At 34.2% G+C, this 22,164-nt stretch overlaps 3 protein-coding genes across 3 annotated transcripts; 1 reads left to right on the plus strand and 2 right to left on the minus strand.

Moving 5' to 3' along the window:
• The first annotated feature begins 1,946 nt into the window (after positions 1-1,946).
• LOTGIDRAFT_225566 (hypothetical protein) lies at positions 1,947-7,808 on the plus strand. Its single transcript, XM_009050117.1, has 14 exons — positions 1,947-2,121; positions 2,679-2,790; positions 2,954-3,005; positions 3,238-3,341; positions 3,566-3,672; positions 4,045-4,109; positions 4,336-4,437; positions 4,718-4,781; positions 5,043-5,143; positions 5,523-5,662; positions 5,989-6,047; positions 6,422-6,533; positions 6,811-6,950; positions 7,280-7,808. Exons 1-14 carry the CDS (start codon positions 2,022-2,024, stop codon positions 7,450-7,452), a joined length of 1,431 nt encoding a protein of 476 aa, XP_009048365.1. The 5' UTR covers positions 1,947-2,021; the 3' UTR covers positions 7,453-7,808.
• A 634-nt stretch (positions 7,809-8,442) lies between these two features.
• Positions 8,443-10,735, minus strand: LOTGIDRAFT_238413 (hypothetical protein). Its single transcript, XM_009050118.1, has 4 exons — positions 10,501-10,735; positions 9,979-10,081; positions 9,313-9,413; positions 8,443-8,768 (listed from the first exon to the last, which is right to left on the minus strand). Exons 1-4 carry the CDS (start codon positions 10,529-10,531, stop codon positions 8,692-8,694), a joined length of 312 nt encoding a protein of 103 aa, XP_009048366.1. The 5' UTR covers positions 10,532-10,735; the 3' UTR covers positions 8,443-8,691.
• Positions 10,736-14,797: 4,062 nt separating this feature from the next.
• LOTGIDRAFT_238414 (hypothetical protein) lies at positions 14,798-18,655 on the minus strand. Its single transcript, XM_009050119.1, has 4 exons — positions 18,578-18,655; positions 16,340-16,445; positions 15,795-15,895; positions 14,798-15,224 (listed from the first exon to the last, which is right to left on the minus strand). Exons 1-4 carry the CDS (start codon positions 18,606-18,608, stop codon positions 15,151-15,153), a joined length of 312 nt encoding a protein of 103 aa, XP_009048367.1. The 5' UTR covers positions 18,609-18,655; the 3' UTR covers positions 14,798-15,150.
• Positions 18,656-22,164: the final 3,509 nt, after the last annotated feature.

Below are 22,164 nucleotides of genomic sequence, written 5' to 3' on the forward strand. Positions count from 1 at the left end.
GACATCTGTGGTTCCTGCAATTCCACTAAAACTAAATGTTTGATGACGTCACTAATCCCAAAATATGCTTTGTCACTTATCGCAGAATCTGCTTTATCACTTAAGGACTTCATAAAACGTTTAGTTTTAGTGGAATTGCAGGAACCACAGACATTTGGTAGAAAATTGGAATGGGGCAAATTGATGCTATCAGTGTCCCTGATACGCATATTTTTTTTAAAAAAAAACCTCTTAACAATCCCTTTAAGTAATTGAAAGTTTCAAGTGTAGTGTATTTTTCTGTAAATTTGTAAAAATCGTTGGTTTTCTATAGATAAATATTATAATTGGACGAATGTAAATAGAACCATGACAAACTCTCAAACAGATCTCGAAGGCCTGTATATTATATTATATTAACAATAGATACGGTTTTACAAATGTTTCTATGACATTTTACAGGGATGAGCAACGCGACTTCTTCATTTTGGACCAAAGAATTAAAGGGGAATCCCCCAAAAAATCTTTATAGAAGAGAATTGTTCAAATTTTGCCAGGACAACGGCATTAGTTTGCTTATTTTCGATTTCCATCTGTCGAAGGATCATTAACATGCACAGCCTGAAGCACACAGGGCCTCGGTTTATTGTCTCATCCGAACGACTTGACGCTTTTTCCATGTCAGTCCCTCTTGGAAAATCGGGAAAAATTTGTTTAGTAGTGGACTCCTCCAAAGAGAAGTACCATCAGGTACCAAGAGTAAACATGGTCTGCTTCACTCGTGATACCCGCCACTTCTGTATAGGTCGCAATCAAGAGATACAATCAGATCAGATACCAAACATAAGATATTTCTGTCTTGTCAGAATGACTATGCATTATTTGTGGATTGTTTTTAATGTTTTATGTACTGTGAAATAAGGCAATAATTATAAATAACTATAATTATAATTTAAAAAAATGGTTAACTATTTGTTCAGCAATAAAGATAATCATTTCAATATCGGCCTCTCTGGTCAAGCGAGATCACATTCATCGTGAAAGGTTAGAATTCTCCCAAAGCATAAATTTCATAACTATTTTGGACATTGATGTTAATTTTTGCTACAAGTGCTTCCAATGGAAATGGCATCGATGAATACCCAGAATTCGATTTTTTGAAACGAAGTGCATTTTAAACCAAAAACCCTTGCAATATCGGATGTCCCATAGCAAAAAGTACAGAACCAGTGAGATCGGTATGTTCACATATTAAGGGAGGTAATCCAAAGTAACATGGTTAAATCAGACTACTCTCAAGTTATGTTTTACAATCGAATGTAAAATCACCAGTCTGGGTGGGTCTGGGTTTCTATCATAATACTTTACGGACTACCACTAACCCAGCAGTATTAACGATACAGCTGTATCTACGACACATCGATCGAAATAAGGATAGCATTCGGAGGAAACTTTTTGATTTTATTGAGAAATCAGTCTTGTCTTTGGCTTGATTTAATGCATGTTAATGGTAGTAAGAAAGAATCAATATACTCCTTAGTCCGATATGATAACCTGTTAGGGATAAACTATTCCTTCGAAGAAGAAAAAAACAGTCCTGAAAAAAATGGCACGAAACGTAAAGGTGTAAATAGAAGAGGTAAGGTGTAGATTATGGCTATATCACACCCCATTCGTCATAGTTCCTCCAATGTTAATCAGACTAGTCAAATCGAGTATTTTTGATACGATGATCGAACCCCTTACCTGGTTTTTCACAGCTTAAAGAGTTGTGGAGCTCTTGTTACTTAAAAGCTATCACGCTCATTCACATTAAGTAGCTTTGCGTGCATTTATAAAGCATGTGATGTTGTATGCAAAATCTATATTTGTAAATACAAGTAGGGCCTAATGGCTAAAGCATTAATAGCTCACAAATTCGTTACGTCAGGTGAGACATGTGACAAAAAAGAAGTATTGGGGTTAATAAATAGGACAGCTGTCTATATGTGAGTCGGTATCTGCATTGATCCGAACTATTACTAATTGTTTAGACGGATAGCATGGATGTCTTACTCTTTACATGTGTTATCTGTGCCTTATTTGGAGGATATGTTAACGCCAAATCGCCCCATATAGTGTTTATAGTAGGGGATGATTTAGGTAAGTGAATGAATATAATATTCATAGACTATATTGAATGAATAGATCTAGCAAATACGATGGTTATATAGGTCAAGGAAAGAGACACTTAAATATATGAATAAGGAAACAATAATGTCTAATAGTTCATGGGAAGATGTACGCAGATGACGATAAATTTACATTGGTAAAGACATATTTACAAGGATAACGGAGCATTTACATGAATTAATTGGCGTTAAAATCGATAAAGTGGCATTTACATTGTTAAAGACAACTTTACGTGGATAAAGACAAATTTACGTGGATAAAGATACTCTTACATGGATAAAGACACGTTCAGGTGGATTAAGACACGTTTACGTTAATAAAGACACATTTACGTGGATGAAGATACTTTTGAGTTTTACACGGATACACACACATTACATGGATAATGAAATATTGCATGAATAAAGAGACACTGGCATGGATAACGATATATCGGGATAAGACATTAAGCTCCCCAATTACGGATGCATGCACGACCATATATTCATTGATTTCCACACCTTCTGCTTATCAACCTTTTTTTGCAGGGTGGAATGATGTTGGATGGCACAATCCTGCGATGAAAACACCAAATTTAGATAAGTTAGCCCAAAATGGAGTGATCTTGAATTCAAGTTATGTTCAACCCCTTTGTACACCGTAAGTCTAAATGTTTCTTACTTCTCATAAATATTACCGTATCGTCTTAATACAAATTGCATTGAAATTGCTGCTGTGTGTTAGAATTGGGCGACGAAAGATTGCATAATAGGAAAGGCATACCATCCTCCCAGCCTCGTAGATCATATAATTTTTTTTTTAGATCGAGAACTGCCTTTCTATCTGGTTACTATCCATACCGAACGGGATTACAGGTAACATATTACTTGGATTTTAACTTGACACTAAAATATTAATATTAAATATTTTAACTTGAAATTGAAAAACTCGACACTAAAATATTACTTGGAACTTCACAAAAATATATTAATCGCTTGTAGATATCGATATTCGAATTTCGTCATCCTATGGGCAATACCAGGTAAAAACAGAATGATAACACATGAATGAAAACCTCTTTTACACATTTTTACAAACATGTTACAGCATTTGGTGATATTGCCGTACAGTCCAGCATATTTACGTCTAAATTACACCTTATTGCCCCAAAGGCTGAAAGAAGTTGGGTATAAAACTCATATGGTGGGGAAGTAAGTATTCTTAATCAACTTTTTATTTTAACTTAGCCTGGAAAAATACATTTTAATTGTGACCAAGTGACAGAAAAGTGGCATGTATAAAAAGAAAAAAAAATACTAGGATGGAGTAAATCTATCACCGGTTGCATGTTTGTGCTGAAGGTTTCAAATGGTATAAGTTTCGGCATTTGACAGTTTTATGAACATGAAAATATCAGTTCCAATGCATCTTGTAGATGGCATCTAGGATTTTGTAACTGGAACTATACACCAACTTATCGTGGATTTGATAGTTTCTATGGATATTACAATGGAGCAGAAGATTATTACAGTCACGAGCTATGTAAGTATAAGTCCTTCAACATATCAAACACTTAGTTTAAGATGGAACTACAGGAACCGCAGATGTCTGATCGAATCTTCTAATGGTGCAAATTAATGCTATCATTTTCCCCAATACACATCCAAAATTTAGAAAAAGAAATTAAATGGAGTTTACGTCTTGCACCTAATTCAATTCAAACAAAGATCAAAACTAATTAAGGAGCTTAACCTAAATCCAAAACAACATACATGTATAGCCAAAAATATTACAAGCTTGGTCGAAACTCAAATGTACAAGCCTAGGATGAAACAAAATAAGCTAACTTCACTCAGAAACTGGAATAAGCGGTCTGAACTGATGGGTATTTTTCTTATGTTCTGTTTATCTTAGTATATGGTCTGGATTTGAGATTCAATAAAACCGCTGTCCGGGATCAGAAAAACATTTACTCAGCGGTAAGTTAAGAAAAAACAAACAAACGGATGGCTTACTAACTTGAAGCATATGAACATTGAGCATTCTCCGTACTTCGTATACACCCTATCCAGATACACCATTTCTTGCATACAGCGACATAAAGTCGTTAAAAACAGTATCGTGTTCAGGTCGCATAAAACGTAGTTAAACCAAATTGAAAACTTTAAGAAAATTTAAGTTTTGATTAATATTTCTAACTTACAGATGAGTTTTACCAAACGTGCAGAAGACATTATCAAGGCACACGATAAGAAAGACCCCCTATTCCTCTACCTCCCTTATCAAACCGTCCATGCTCCTCTAGAGGTAAGAATACGTGTTATAAGGAAGAACACATGTCGTAAGGAAGAACACAATTAGATGGTAGATTCACTAGATTCTTGAAGAAACACATTAATACATTGTCAAATTTGGTCCCAATTTCAGGTTAGCAAGTAGACTGGACACGATTAGCTTTATCGATGGTTAAAATTAACAAAAAGATTTGACAGTCAATTCATAATAACATCATATCAAACTATTTCAACGGCAGCATAGGTCTAAGAAAGGGACCTTGCCGGGACGAATGTTTCAAATGTTGTTTTAGGTACCTAAAAGATTTGAAGAAATGTATAGTCACATTCAAGATAAGAATAGACGATTATATAGTGGTAAGTATAAAAACTAACAAACACAAAAATATTTCTAATAAATCATTATTTACAAGTTAGTAACTTTGTGTTCAAATACCACAAATATTGAAGATTAAATTCAAGAAAACTCTTACATAGAGCTATGATGCTTCAACGCTGGAAACTGGTCCTTTCAAGGCTTCGACATTGTTACTTTAAGTAAAAACTTTACGATGTATATCGAAAAGCTTTAAAATATCCAGTTTAATCTATAAGCTAATCATCCAGCACCATTTTAAGGAATGGTATCAGCTCTTGATGAAGGAGTAGGTAATGTTACCAGAGCTTTACAAGAGAACGGCTTCATGAACGAAGATATCCTCATCGTGTTTACAGCTGATGTAAGTGAAAGTCATTTCATTCTATAATGGTGAATTTGGTTCATGCTTCTCTTTCTTTATATGATGAGGGTGATTTTGCATGGGTTGGTTTCACTTCTTTGCTTATTAATATTTTAAATACCAACTGACAAGACATCTGTTAAGTACGTATCATGAACCACGCGTGGCCTCGAACGACTCATAGTATTCCGAATACGGATTCCGACATGGCCATTGTCCTCCCGAAGAAGTATGACGAATGGGGTTTTGGTTTGGACACGAACAACTATACACTTGTCAGTTTTACTGTCGACCTCTAGCAAGGAAATGAGAAAACAGTTTCCGCAAGTGATCCATCACAATATGAGAATGTAGCCTAACAGGTTTTTCATGACTTTAGAATGGTGGTCTTCCTGCTCAAGGTGGCAACAATGCACCATTACGGGGTACAAAAGGATCGATATGGGAAGGTGGTACAAAAGGAGCAGCATTTGTGTACAGTCCTAGCTTGTTGAAGAAGACAAAATACGTCAATACAGGGTAGGTCCGTAGAAACATTTCAACTTATAAGTTACTAACCCAGAAACGCCATTAATCGGTCGGTCAACTGTTTTCACACTAATTCTGTGTTCTAAGAAAAAAAAAGCAGATTAGTAGTTGTGGTTTACTGATTTTTGTCATGCTTTTACACCACTTAGGAACCAATAATGACCCATAACGATTCATAATGAATGCTCTAGACAAGACAAAACTCTTAATTTCACATGGGTCAGATTCTGGTCCATTACTCCAAAATGACTGTCTAGACTAACAATAACAATCTTACACCAGGATTTCAAATTAAATCCTTCAATTTTAACTTCCAGAATGATGCATGCTACTGATTGGTTTGCGACATTTTTGGAAGTTGCTGGTGCCAAACCAGGTAAATCATTGCTTTACCATTCCAATTCAAAATATTCAAACTTTAACCTTAGATGATTGTTGAAAAAAGGATGAAAGATACAACCTATTATTTGTAACAAGGATAAAAACTAATGATCAGTAGGATCCTTGGATCTTGGCCTCTGTGTCGACTGGAATAATGAGGAAATATAACGAATCCAAGGCCAAAGAACTTTCACACGCCGAACAAAATCAGAATCAACGACAACCATTTTTTCGAGGTGACCAAGCAAATTGCGTCATATATTGTTTACTCCGCTTAACCGACAAAGTTGTTTGAGCAACAGATTTATTGAATTAAATTCGTTAAAAAGTCGAACATATTGTGTCACAAAAGTTGTCTCAAAATTGTAGAAAGTGGAATAGACGGCATCAGTCAATGGTCGATGTTGAAATCTGATCAGCCAAGTAAACGGTCAGAATTTATCTATAATATCGACGAAAAGATTCCTAATGCCGGTATAAGGTAGGTAGATGTTGTTGATGTCATGCATTCATTTCAAACCCATGGCCTTATAACATGGGATCAAAATTCCTGATAATATCTGCACATAAACTATTAATATCTGTTAAAAACTCTTTGAAATGACTGCAGTTCATTTTGCATAATATCAGTACTACAATGTTAATTTGACGTTCTATATTGCCTTTTACTTTTAATGGATATACATATCGGCTACTTTTATACAAAATTATACATTTAAATAACATACTACTTCACCGCGCCCTTTTACATTGGACAGGTCGGGAGATTTTAAGCTGTTAGAAGGTAACCCAGGTGATGGTAAATGGTATCCTGTTCCAACTGTCGAGGCAGATAGAAACACCTCTTTGTATTATCTCCCTTTAAAGCAATCTCAATACCGGCTGTTCAATATCGCAGGTACCTTTTCACATTTTACTTTAATCGCTTATACATGTTATTACTTTCGGACGAGATAATAAATCGAGGGTCTTACGTGTTACAGACTGTGCACGTTAAAAATCCCGCGACAGTTGGAAATCGAAAAAGAGTAGGCTAATGCCGTTGTCCTGGCAAACTTTCCCCCCATTGTAATGTACACAGGATGGCGTTGCCTAGGTGCAGAAAAGTTTTTTTCCTGCTGGAAGGATCTGATCCTATTTTGTACATGGATGTGTCAATTTGACAATGCCGTCGGACATTGTACCAAAGGTCATAACATTCACCGTCAAATTAATATTATTTTTCAGATGATCCCACAGAACATGTTGATCTCGCCGACAAGCATCCAGACATTGTCGCCAAATTAAAAACCAAACTAGCAGAATACAAGAAATCGTTAGTCCCAGCATTCAATCCTGGGTTTGTTTTCAAATCCTTACCAATATTTTACGATGGGACTTGGAGTCCTGGGTGGTGCTAAAAATTTGTGCACTGCCGGCATCATTAGCCAAATCGAGAAGAAGCCAATGTAGAATCAAAATTTTTACTCACTGAAACATTAACCACTTTGTTATTTTGAATTTTGTTATAACTTAATGTTGTGTTATCGTCAGTCCAAACTAATATTTAATTCACTTATTTTTGCTTACTTTCTCGTTTACATGCTATTCCCCCAGCAAATAATGAAATTACCTCCCTTCCACCATTCATTTTTTTGTAAATAGACACGCTTACGTTTCATTTTATCATTCCACATAGGAGATCAACATAACCAGATAACCCGATATATTCATTAGAGAAACCATGTACGGTAGCAATAAAATATTATGTAAACTTACAATTCCTGTTTCCCATAAAAAGACCTTAGACCTTAAATCTTATTTTAACTTCTTTGGTTTTAAATGCTCCACTATGCCTGGATATTATTTCTGAATCACAGCTAAGGACCTGTTATCGGCATTTTGGGCTAAGATTTAAAAAAAAAACATCCGTGGAAAACCAATTCAAGTGCCAACAACACCCTGGGACTGAAATTTTGACATCTGAGCATTTGCAATGTATGGTCATTATGCGCTGATTAGCAATCATTCATTATCAATAAAGTATAAGTAACCTTGCGTAACTTTATCTAAATAGCTTCATATGACGCAATGAATTATAACCAATCAAAATGACTTGTCATTACAATGGAGTTGACCGTACTCAGCATACTTTTGGATATCGTGGTGTGTTTTGTTTTTTTACAAAACAAACCTTAACAATGTATTTCTAAAATCGTGTGGATTGGCTGGATGGAAAATCATATGGAATCATCAATAATTTATTACCTCGATCAATTAATACTAGATTCACTTGCCACAGTAAAACACTGAAGAAATATGTAATAATTTCGGACGTGTTGATTAACCATAAACCACAACAAAGAAACAGCAGAAATGGGTAACACGTTTTAGAACACATTATAGCAATCTAACTTTTATAAAACTTTATTCAAGTATAATATTAATAACAGAAGAATATGACAATTTATTAAAAAAAAATTTTTTACAACAAACAACAACAACAATTAGGAAGACAATGTCAATATTTTATTTTAAATTCAAGATGTGAGAAAAAAAAATCCAATTTTAAATTTCAATAGCAAATTTTGTTTTCACATTAGATTACATTTAAAGGAACAGATTAGTATTAACTGGAAAAGGAGAAAATATCATGAACATTAATTCTTAGAGAAATATTTAGCTACTGTAAACATCAGAATTGGTAATGTCCATCCCATAATTATAGCTGATGCTCCTGAAAAAATTTATAATATGTTAAATGAAATTCTGTACTAAGTCGGTACAATATTCAGTATAAACTACATACATAGTATGTACAAAATACAGATGTGATTTATTTATTCAATGGAAGATAGGGGACAAAATCATTGATGACCTGCAATACCTGACCAGTTTGGAAAGCTGCTAGTTTTGTTAAAATTTCAGATTTGCAAACCTGGATGTTCCCTTTTGTTTTTTCTGCGAGCAGCATGCATATCTCAGACTTTACCGGATCGATTTATTGCTCTTAATCGCAAACGATGTGTGCCTTTGTGATGCATGGATCTAGCTGTTCCCTCTACTCTGTTTGATTTTAGCCTAGACGTCTTGGGACGCTGATTGATCCGAATGCTTCTTTGAAAGGTTGTCCGCTAAAAAGTTCTTAGCATTGACCAAGCTACCTAGACAAGCGAACAGAACTCTATGAAATTTTGTGCCAACACGGTGGATGTTGAAGGTCCTGAAGTGACAGCTCTGCGGAATGAGTGTAGAAATGAGGTAGGTCTATCATTACTTACCACAACGTTCGTATTTGTGAAGTGTCACTTGTTTTTTGTAAGTATCATCAGCTCGAGAACACCCCTTATCGCGTAAACACTTGAAAAAAGGTGCCTTGTCTCTGAAAGGAAAATCAGTAAGTGATCAGAAATATGTTCATTTTCATGTGAATTGTTTATCTAACATGTCCATTGGTTATCCTACGATAGGACATTTGATTTTCTAAACAACATATCCTAGTTTATGTTAAGAGTACGTTTTGTTTATTTTGAAATATCTATATTGAAAAGATAGTAAAATCTGAACGTTATGGTGAAAAAAAAATAACACTGACTTAAACGAAAATAAAATTTACAATTTTAACGAAAAAGAAAATTTACAATGTTAACGAAAATTGATATATCCATGTACAACAGGAAACTGTCTAGCATGTGCCTCTTTAGACAAAGATCTGCAATCACAAGACTTTATTTTATTCTCATCAATTTTGTCGATCAAATCATGACCAGGCATCAAAAAATTACCTTAAACAAGGTTGGCTATTTCGACCATGATTTAAGAGCTATGATTATAAAAACCTTATCCGTGAATAGGTAACCAATATTGTTGATAAATAAACCAACATAATTTATAATATCCAAAAAAAGAATTCAAATATCATAACACTAATTAAAAATTTTTCCTACTCGCAAGTTGAAGCATCAAGTATGCCGAGATTGATGGTGCCACATTGAACTGTGGACGAAACACATCCCAGTTCTCCACCATTAACATGATTCAGGGCAATTGCTACAATACAAAAAAACGAATGGAATCAATTAATTTAGTCATGTATAGTATAACATTACAGCAATGCTGAACCCCCTTTTAGTTAAAGGAGCACCTCCACTATCCGTTTGACGAATCATACCTTAGTTTCAGGAAGGGATTATGCGATTTTCGTGTCGTGCGTTTTAGTCCTTCTAAAGACTATTAAAACACATTCAAGACCCAAATCAATCCCCGAAAATGCCGACTGTTCCCGGGGAAAATGTTCCCACAAAAAATCCAATTTTTATGCGTTTTGCAAAAGTGTTGATGATGACTGATATCAGCGTCTGTGCTTACACAGCAATGGTTTGATTTGGGCATATTCCTTCATTTTAAAATTCTTTTTATATTTGTTTTTTTTTTAATCCTGGAACATTAAAAACTATAAAACACCTTACCCAGAAGAGATAGTAGAACAATAGTCTTCATCTTCAGATTTTGATATGATCCTTAGGAAGAGGCTGCGATACGAAATGCAATTTGACTGCTTGAGGCAAAGGTGCGCATCTGCCTCTAACATAGTCTACGTGGATGTTTAATAACTGCACTCATCGTTACATGTTTCTGATTGGATGATGAAAGAATGTTTTAAAATCCTTTGACAAGTTGCTAGGTGGTGGTTGCAATATTTCCACCTCAAAACACGCGCTATAAAGGTGCAAAACATAACAAGTCAACTCACTTAAAACACAACTGGATTAAAATCTATAATAGGAGCTAAAATGATTTTCTTAGAATTGTGTTTCCTCGAAAGCCTCGATTACACCAAACGCCCTAAAGACCAAATAAAGCATTACATTTCGTTTTTTGAACACCACAAACGTTGTACCTTTAAGGGAAAGGCTAAGTTGTCTATCCGAAACGTTTCTCTTTCTGCATGAAAAGAAAACGTTGTTTGAAATGGTAATTTGTCATTTCGAATTGTTGTACATTAGCCATAACCAAAATTTCAGTCAAAAATGGCAAACAAATCATTCTGCCACAGTCGGGTGGTAAGAAGATTTACCATATCTTCGTTCGAAATATTCATAATCATATTTACGATCCGAACAACGAAACGAAACCGAAATTGGTAGCAGCTCGTATTGCAACAATAACAATATTAACTTTTCGGGTAGCGATTGAAATAACCTCCGGCAGACAAGTAGTTTTTTCAGCTGATGCTCTAAAAATAATTAATTTCTCAAAGAAATCCGCCGAAAAATAACGGGCAACAACTCGAAAAACATGATTTTTTTTACCAAACATTTTTTTTTTCAAAGTTTTATCTAGTAAAATGATTAATCTTGACATAAGTTAAGTTACTGTGGATAAATAGTACAAAAGTACTGACTCTGGAGCCCGTTTTTCAAAGATTCGTACGACTAAACTTGCACAAAAGGGGCATTCCACTTTTTGTAGGTCTAAAATATTTTTGAAAACTATCCACCAAAATCTAGAGTGCCCTTTACCGTATCATAAACTTCTAATTAAAATATTCAGCCGTTGAATTTTAAACGTCAAAAATAATTGCCTAATTGTAGCGAAATATATCTATATATTCAAAAGGTTTCAACAATACCAAAACTGGGTCAAACTGCACAAACAAGAAGATATACATAACATACTTATCAAATATTTTCAGGTATAATTTACGACGATTTTGATTATGAAACCTTTTCTGAAAAAAGCAGAATACCCCTTGATGTGAAGAAAAACGTTATATTTGACGCTATCGAATAGTTAGCTTTTACGTTAATCTACGATATTTTAGAAACTCGGTCCAGAGCTTAGCATGTGATAATATTGGGGAAAAAAATCTAATAATTCAATAAAATTGAAAAACTTAACAGAAAACGATGACGTTATGCATTCTTAGAAGTCACCGTTTCGCGTTTTTAGCTAAAAAGAAACCGACATCTTTCTGCGCCATTCCAAAAAATTCTCGGTTGGAGCTCTTCTACAGAAGTGTTAACGATGGCCTGACATTCTTTCACGATAACTACCAATTAACATACTTTTTCCAATACCAAAAATAAAGAATCTGGCTGAAATCGGAATTGGGTGAGAAAATATTATACTTTTCAGTAGATTAAATAGTATGTAATATACGTTCTTTTGTCTAGTTTTCCTTTTGGTTTTCATGATTGATTCACAAACTATACCTAGAAATACAAAGTGTTATCAAAACCGGATCAAAGTGTAGCTTAAACACGCGAAAAGTAAAAACATTATTTCGTAGAATTGCTTGTCATTTTTGTTATTTGGTCATAATATCGTAAAAATTATTGTGAAATTAATATTCAAACTGGTAATACGAGTAGGTCACATGGATTATAGAACAATAGAAAAAATATATTCAAAATTATTGGGTTTCCTCGCACGACAATAATTGTGGCTCTTGTAATAATGAATAAATGGGTTAGATTTCGGTTTTTTTTTATTACGTAGTGTTTGGGACATTTCTTTCATGAAAGTAGGAAATTTTATACGAGTTTTTGTATACTAATGGACAGGGTACCAGTACAGGTATCAAGGGGTGAAACGCTTTGCACGTTGTTGTATGTATGTTGTTTGCAGATGAAAAATAATTCGACTGAGCCAAATCTCACAGAATATCTTCATCGGTTCTGTTCGGATCGGGAAAAGCAACTAAACGAGTTTTCAATTTACGGAATCTCAGATACGAAGTGATTCGTATAATTACTGTTCGCATGGACTCTTGCTACTAGCTCTTATTTGAGAGTATGTATTTAAAAGTATCAAACGCAATGGGTAGATAAAAGATAAACCCGTGCACCGGTGGGAAATTAATACCTGTAATACAGCTATCTTTCTAATCCTTTTCGATTTAGAGTATGGCGAAGGTTTTTACATTATCGCTTACTGGACTTTATTCATATTTTATTTAATGGGATGCAGACAGAAACACAATCAGACCTTCGAAATTTAAAATATTTCACTTGAAGAAATATTAGTTACAGCTTTAACCCAATCCCAATGAAAGTCTGTATATATATACATGTATGTATAAATCTCTTGGCCAAAAGTTAGAAATGGCTATATTCTGCTTAACAGCCTAATGTAAACGATTGAAACTTTGGATAGTACGTCCGATTGGGGCTTTTTAAGGGTGTTCCAGTTAACCTTGGAGAGGATTGACTTTCGGATAGAAGTTATTGGTTTGATATTGAAGAATATCTGGCAATGTCTTGATGGATCCATTGATGGTTCAGCTTTTTATTGCTTTTGTCATGGTGATAATTCTAAAAAAAACTAGTGATACAAAAAATGAATGTGACTTTTGAATCTTGTCCTAACCGACATCCCTATATCACGTGCGAAATAAGGGTGGGGCCAAATTTGTCGAAATTCTGTATGCGCCTGACTAACGAAATAAAATGGATAATACAAACTGTCACATTGCTACTATGAGAAAACATTGACAATTTCTGTACGGTTATTTATATATATAAAATATAAAACCACCCACGTGTAAAACAAAACTTTGCATAATGCTTGGAGAGATTACAAATATTGCCTTTGTTTCAACTATTGAATGCATTCCAGGCTTTCGTTTGAAGTTTGAAATATCAGTTTTAAGTTGCTTTGATAATGGTTTTAGATGAAAATTGACGGAATCTGACAAAGGAAAAAACAACAGCTTTATTAATGACAGCACTGATTCTTATTGTAATTTTTATTTGGAGCTCCATTCCCCCACCACTACCTTTACATATTTCAACTGATATTAATATGACCATTACGCTACTAATAAATGTCATTTGCATCAGGATTCATCAACATATACATGCATATCAAGTTCCGTCAAAATGTCGCTTCTGTTGCGTTTTCAAGCTAAATTTCAAAATTTATGTTAAGTCGAAAGCAAAAACTGAAATCGGTTCAAAATGCTCATGCCTACCAAGTTTCATTAAAATCATAATGATACAAAAACACGTAGCATCTATCGTGTTTTCAAGAAAAGAACGGAAAAGGGCGACGGCACTGCGTCAACATTTCTATATGTTATACTTTTGTCAAGATTTACTTGAAATTACTGTGTATTTATTTTGAAAATATACTATGCTAAAAATCGAAATACATTCTCTGGGACGAACAACAAATGTACACTATACTGATATCACCTCACAAAGCAACATTTCTGTTTCTGTACAGTTATAATTTTACTGTTTAATAATTACTGAGTTATGCCCCTTGTAATGTAAAAGTGTGTCTAATCCTCATTACGAGGCAAAAGCTACAACGTCCAGGCCATTATTAATATCCTCACGTGCAATAATTATCATTAATATTAAGGACGTTTATGACGTAATCTGTAATAACCGCACAACGAAAGATTAACTTTTTACATAACCCTGATCATATCCTTTTCTAGTTGACCATTAAATCTCGAAAGTTATCTGAACTATATGGACTTTAATTATGATCAAGTTCGGCACGACGTGAGGAATAATGTACTTAGACTAAGACAATTTGGGCCAATTTTTTTCATAAAATCAGCACACATCAAAGTGATTCATGGGTGTTATTAGAAATTGGCCAGCCAAAGTCTCGTGAAATAGTGGTCAGAGTTGTCTATTAAAGTTGGTCTCATTTGTTTTTGGTCACAATCGTCCTATTGGTGCATGGTGTTCATTTCCTTCGGCGATGAAGGTTAAGAGACTAATTTGTTTCCAAAAAAACAACAAATTTCTGTCAGATTTTTGAATCAAAATATCATTTAATCATGATAATACAACAGCAAACATTTTAATGGTTCAATTGATACAATGTATATTATTTTGTACAACAATATATGACTAATAAAAAAAAAACAATACATAAGTTAACATGTTACCAATAAAATTTCCAAAAAATGTTTACATCTACATGCATGTGGAAAGCATTTATTAGAAGACAGAAATAAGAAGTCTTTTCCACAATTTTTCAATGTAAATTTCCATAAAAAATATTATTTAAAATTCTCTAAATTTACATGTTTGATTTAGAAAAATTAATTAAAGTCGAATTGAGTAAAAGTGTTCTGTTCTAAAAAGTGCTGTAGTTTATTTAAAGAAATATTTAGCTACTGTAAACATCAGAATTGGTAATGTCCATCCCATAATTATAGCTGATGCTCCTGAAATTACAAGAGAATTAAATTTAATACAACACCGTTTTGTTTTCTGTAGCATTTTTTTTATATACAGTGAAGGAGTAATCCCCCCAAAAAAAAATACAAATCAGCATTAAGGAATCTAATAATATCAAAGGCTTTTTAAAAGTTTTAGAAAACAAGAATTTTCTGTCGATGAAAAAGGGATTTAGCACCAGGTTCCAAATAACAAGAATTGTTTAAAAAAAATCAGGTATCCCTGTGGTATACGGATTTACCAATTTTTCAGTGGCACCAGACTCCCGAGACTGGGGGTACACATAGAGGGCAGACTCACTTAATGGGGGACAACTGTGACCATTTTAAATTGATTCCTGGTAATCATTACTTAAGATTAAAGTATACCATATACCAAGTAAATGAGCAAATACTACCGCTTTAAGATGATATTAAAAAAATCAACATATTCTTCTGCCTGATTTACTTATATATTTGGTTCCTACTATAAACAATTGTTAACTTGTAGGTGTAGTAAGGATTCAGTGGCAACCATTAAAATTATTACTAGTTCCGTAAAATGAAATTAAAACGTACCACAACTTTCATATTTATATGCTGTTACTTGTGCCTTATAAGTCTGGTCGTCTCGTGAACACCCCGCATCTCTCAAACAGGCGAAAAGGGGGGCTTTTTGACTGAAATAAAATCAAATATTATAAAGATCACACTACGTTCTCCTACGTTCACTTTACTTATTTCTTATTTCTTCATAATTTGATGATGTGCCGAAACACCCCTCCTGTGTTGTAACGGTTTGCAAATTTGTCTGAATGACCCACCCTATATCCTAATTTTGCCAGGACAGCTGTGTTAGCCTACTGTCGAAAGATTAGTCTGCTCTTTTTTCTGTCGGGCGAGTTTTAACGAAACGGGGGTCTTTTTCACATGACATTTCTAGGGTGGAAGTGCGCTTATTTCCAAAGTTAAATCTCTTAAATTTCTATATACTCAAAGACATTATAAGACAAATGGTGGTCCTACTGGAACCAGACGTAGTACTTGGCGGTACCATTCCTAATATACAAATAGACAAATTTATACAATTTACTAAGTAAATACAATAGAAACGGTTTACTTACTCGCAAGTTTTGTCCCCTATTAAAAGATCTGTATACTTAGCAGTACATGATCCGGAACCGAAGGCACATTTAATCTCATCTGAAAATACTTGATGACAGGTTACAGCTAAATAATAAAAAAAAAAATATTAAAATAGCCTTAATATACAATATGGATCAAATTTTGCTTGCAAACATACTTCAACTGACAGTGTCATTAATATAATGCATCCAGAAAATGAAATGAAATGAATGGAGTTTTACGTCCTACTTTTCTGTACCATGTGGGCTAAAGAAGACGGGCAACGCCATGCAGGGTGCATTGAGAGAAGATTTGGCAGGACAGTGGCATTAGCCTGCTCTTTTTCGATTCCCAACTGTTGAGGGATCTTTAACGTGCACAGCCTGTAGCACACGGGGCCTCGGTTTATTGTCCCATCAGCCCCTCGTACCTGCATCATTGACCCGGGTAACCGGGTTGAAAAATTCGAAGGTAATATCTCGACCTATGTCGGGATTGAACCCTGGACCTTCAGGTTAGGGAACAAGTGTCTAATTCACTGAGCCACAATAACACAACCAGAAGATTAATGAAATACTTGTCACACGTGAATTCTGGAAACGGTTACAGCCATAAATTCGTATTTAATAAAATATTTAGGCCAAATTTTGAACGTGAATTGTATAAAAGTTGTGTCTGCTAATCCTTGACAGGTTCGCCATCCTTTTGACCAATCGTACCTTAGTCTTAGAAACGGATTTTTTTTTCATTTAAGCTAATCAATATTAGTATTCACAGCTCATCGTCGAAATTTGAACCTTCAAATCCATGTGTGAGTTTTCCGTGTATGAAAGTTAAAATGACGACTCGCTTTTTCTTGAGACTTTGTACGAAATACATACGTAGAAATAAAAAAAATAAATTTCTAGTCTTAGATATTTTTGAAGAAATTTTGCGGTTTTCATACATTTCTGGTACTTCTAAAGACGCATATTCAAGACCTAAATCAACCCCTAAAATGGCAAACCAATCCTTTAAACACGAGCACTCAATGAAAGTCTATAATATTTATATCACTATATATTTGACCCTAAAATAAAGTTTGCTTTGAATCGGATGCTAAATAGCAGAAATATCTTTCATCAAATAGCCTTCAAGGAGTTTAATCAAGAACGTTGCCTTAGTTTAAGCGAGCTCAATTTAGTCATATCGTAAAACTTTCTTGGGTGATATAAACATTTTCATTTCTATCAGATAAAGATAGCTTGCCGGGAAAAATTTCAAACTTTCATCAAGATCCAATAAAAACTGCAGTCTTGATTGTGTCTACAAAATATATGGACGGACGGGACAGGGGCGACAGCAATATACGTCCATATTTTCGTGTGGGTGTATAATAAGGAGGTCTTTTGGAATGTAAATGAGCAACGAGCTAAGTGGAACGAACGCTGGTTTTGCCTTTTTCTTCTAGAATTTATACTATGACATACTCAGATTCAAATGCCCAACAAACCATTGTACAGCACCGTGTAGGCATATTTGTGAAAGTACAGATAATAAGTTATGAGATCTCACATACATGTACCTTAAACTAAATATCAGTTTTCGTGAAAAAAGGACAGTGCTTTTATCTTATCTCTGTATCCTGTATTCTCAAGTATTGGACAGTTTTATCATGCTAGCAATCAAACAATTTGAATAGCGTAATGGCTGATATCATATCAAATATATCCCGAATTAATTGGTTTTCAATAGGATGATTACAGAGTATTAACGGGCTAAAAAAATAAACCCAATTAGGAAAACATGGTCAATAAGTGAATTGAATTATCGTTTAATCCTGTACCGTTTTTTTCTTAGAAATTCAATATTTTTCATGCAGTTTTCTTTGTAATTTTGACCAGGAATAATGGTATCAACTGATTTTTAAACTAATTTAAGATAGTACAGATATATGAACTTTTCTTTTGAAACCCCTATTTGGAATTTTCGATGACAGGTCCTTTACAGTATGTACTTTATTTTGTTATGTAAATGGAAACTATTTTCGATTTTCTAATATCGCAGTGCCATCAATAATTGCCTATTGCCTTTCAGTCTAAGCGCTTTATTTTCTTTAGTCTTGATCATGTTCATAATGGAGTACCCATACATGTGCATTATATATTACATAATTTAAATTAAATCTATGTTTATAATTCTGCATTGAAATATATAAACGAAAAAAGATATAGGTTCTAATCAAGAAGCATACTTACCTAAAATAGCGAGGAAGATGAAGGCTCTCATTTTGGTTATGGGTATAACAGTCGTGTAAAATCCCTTTAGTGGTAAAGACAGAAAGGTGCGCGATTTATGGTGAGCCCCGATTTTATACTCTCCAATTTTAATATTCGTCCAATGAAACTTATGAAACCCTTGGCAACACCTACAATATTTTGAAATGGGGAGATTTTCTTAGCAGGTGATGCGTTGATTATTTACAGGATTGCGACATGACAGGGTTATCGATTGCAAAACCTCAAGATAAAGCATCCTGTTAAGGGGTTCGTTTGAACCATCCCAAAGAAGCCAGTAACGCCCGCTTATCTGTGCAATATCGGTCTATGTCTGTAGTCTATGTTTCATTATAGTTATTCAAATGGTGGATACTAAACAGTTTACCCCATACTTTGGTGTATCACAAATATTATAGAATGGTCTTACAGTATATTTTTACCGGTAGAAATGACGCTTATGGTCGGGAAATTGAGAACAAGTACATTCAGTACTTTGCATTCATTTGTAGACGAATATAATGTTTGTATCTTCAACCTTATGTTTATTGCTAAAGGGGGCCCATTTGCGTTCGGTTGTGAAAAAGAATAGCGGTCATCAGTTTCGAACGCAACTCTCATAGAACTGAGTTGTGAGTGACGCTCGGAAATCATGACCACTTTCATTATTCCCAACTGGCTATCGCTAAGAAAGCGATGTTAAAATCTTATTATATTGAGTTCATCATGACATAACCCCTGGGTGCATAATAATATAAAGTCATTAAAATGAAGAAAAAAAACAAATTTTTTAAAGGAACAGATGCGTCATTTTATTTGACCAATCATACTTTAGTCTCAGAAACGGGAAATTTTTTAGCTAAGCCAATCAGTAATCATGTTCACAACTCACCGTCGAAATTTGAGCCTTCAAATCCATGTGTGTCCAGAATTAACTGCGTTTGAATGTTAAAATGACGAATCGTCAATTTAAGATACTCTGTGATACATAGAAAATAGCGAGTTAAATTCCTAGTTTAAAGTACTTTTAAAGGAATTATGCGATTTTCGTACATTTCTAATACTTCTGAAGACTAACAACAATTATTCAAGACCCAAATCAACCCCTCAAAATGCAGCAACTGTCCCTTTAAAGTGGAGTTTATGTCCTCTTCTACTCTAAATTGGGTGCAGAATATGGGCAACGTCATTTAAGGGACAGATTAGCCATTTTCAGGGACTTAATAATTTCCAGAAGTACTAGAATTGTACGAAAATCGCATAATTTCTGTTTGTCTTTTCTATATAAAACAGATTTTCCAGAAAAGACGAGTCTGACTTTCAAATTTCAACGGTGAGCTGTGAACACTATTACTGAATAGCTTAGCTTAAAAAATTCCCGCGTATAAGTGTGCAATGAAGGAAATTGACAAGTCAATGTCATATGCTTAAATGAAATGGATTTAATTCTGATCACGTTCCTGAAACTTAATACTTGTCTATTTTGAGAACAGTTTGCTAGATTTTTTCTGAAGGTATAGTTTGCATCACATTTCTATGTATCTTTATCAATATTCGCTATAATGGACGTCATGATAGGTCGTCAATGATAATACTAGATAAAACAAAGTTCTTGGTAACTATTTATTTATATACCAAATTTGAGGAGGTATAATTTTGTTTGTTTAGTCAGAGAAATACGACGTATGATCCCGGACATTCATGTTATGACAATTATCAACTATATATCACCTAGTCCGAAACTTAGCGACTCTGACCTAGCTGAAAATCATATATTCAGATATTAGTACGAGGCAAAATATTATTGATCATCAATACATCAATAGTATAATATAACTGAAGTTTGACGGCCTACTACAAAAATAAATATTTATAATATATAGGTTATGATGATTAAATATTCGACTTATTAATACCAAATGAAAAACAAAACATAAGAGAAATTCCCCCATGTCTGTAAGCAGAAAATGATAGTTGCACATTCAAAAAATATAGCAAAAAAAAAAAAAAAAAAAAAAAAAAAAAAAAAAAAAATAAAAACAATCAGTATATAACAGATACTATACTTATACAAACCTTACTTTTCTAATTTCAGATCAGAATAAGAACAGAATAAAACCCCATATCAAGACCCTTAATCCTAATTTCTAAATAAAGTGTCTGCTCCACCCTAGGCCTGTACATTTGGGAGAATCAAACCCTCCCTTCCCCAGAAACCTAATTTTGTGTTTTACTACCATGGATAAATCCTTTTTTTTTTTTTGCCCGACATGGGTACGTTTGTAATAGGAGTGTCCGATTTCCAAAAGATTCCGACTTTAATTTGCAGTTCAAACAATAGTTTAACTGTAAATATGACCTTTAATAAATAATAATATATCATAAATGTGTCTTAATCCGTGCGTCAATGCTATTATCAGTGGCCAGATAGTGTCAACAACGTCTGGACAACGGACATATACATGTAGAAATCAAATAGATTAATATAGCTGTTTGCTGACGAAGCAAAGATTATTATCAGTTTGCAGAGGGAAACATCACAAAAAGCTAGTCACTGAGTGACATGGTAACGGTGCTAAGTGTCACAATGCATAATATTATCTAAAGTATAACAATGTACATAAATATCGATATCATCTTATTTAAAGAGAGTGTGGTCATTGTGCTGCCAGAATCTTAAATGAAACGAAATGGAGTTTTACGTCCCACTCTTCTGCACTGAACCAATGAAGGAAAACGGCCTGAATCTATAATTGGTTGTTGCGTCTAACTTTATAATTAGAGTTGTACCGTCTGCAAAGTATTAATACCTTCGTATTTTTCAACCAGGTTTCCCCTTTGTTAGTGATGCAGGTCGAAAGGGCTGACATGGAAATCGCGGGGCTAAAAACCATAGCTCGTGTGTCACAGGCTGTGCTCGTTACAGATCTCTCGGACAGTTGAAAATTGAAAAAGAGTAGGCTAATACCGCTGCCCTGGTAAAATTTCGTTTGCGTTGCCCGCCTTTGTTAGTTCACAAGGTGCACGAAAGTAGTCTGTAAAACTCCATTCATTTCATCAAAGAAGAATTATTAGCAATTTAGTTTCAATTTTGTTACTTCATTTGCTGTATGGCAGTGCTTTCGCAAAATTACATTACTGCAATGTTACAACCTAGAATTCAATTCTAATTTTAAAGGTTCATAAGGCGTTTTAATTCTTACATAATCATAAAGCGTTTGAAATCTAAACCACAATTGTCGGCGTACACAGGAATATGTGAGCTATTTTGTTCACGAATTTAACAACTACATAACATCAGTTAGTAAACATGTCTACATTTCGCTTGGACGGTACACGTTAAACGGTTTTATTTCGACAATATGTTTTTAACCTAGCCTCAGGCACTTTTCCTTGTTTTCTTTTTTTTGTGTTAAAGATGGATACCGTCAGTTATATTGTTATGAATATCACTCTGGCGCAAATGCAACGCAATCCAACACACGGAAACATCCTGATATAAAATAAGCACACATATCTCAGTATCTATCCAAAGGGGGGAGATGGAATATCATTAGGAAAAAAAAACA

Source organism: Lottia gigantea (genome assembly GCF_000327385.1).
Source record: "Lottia gigantea unplaced genomic scaffold LOTGIsca_145, whole genome shotgun sequence".
Classification (NCBI taxonomy): Eukaryota; Metazoa; Mollusca; class Gastropoda; family Lottiidae; genus Lottia; species Lottia gigantea.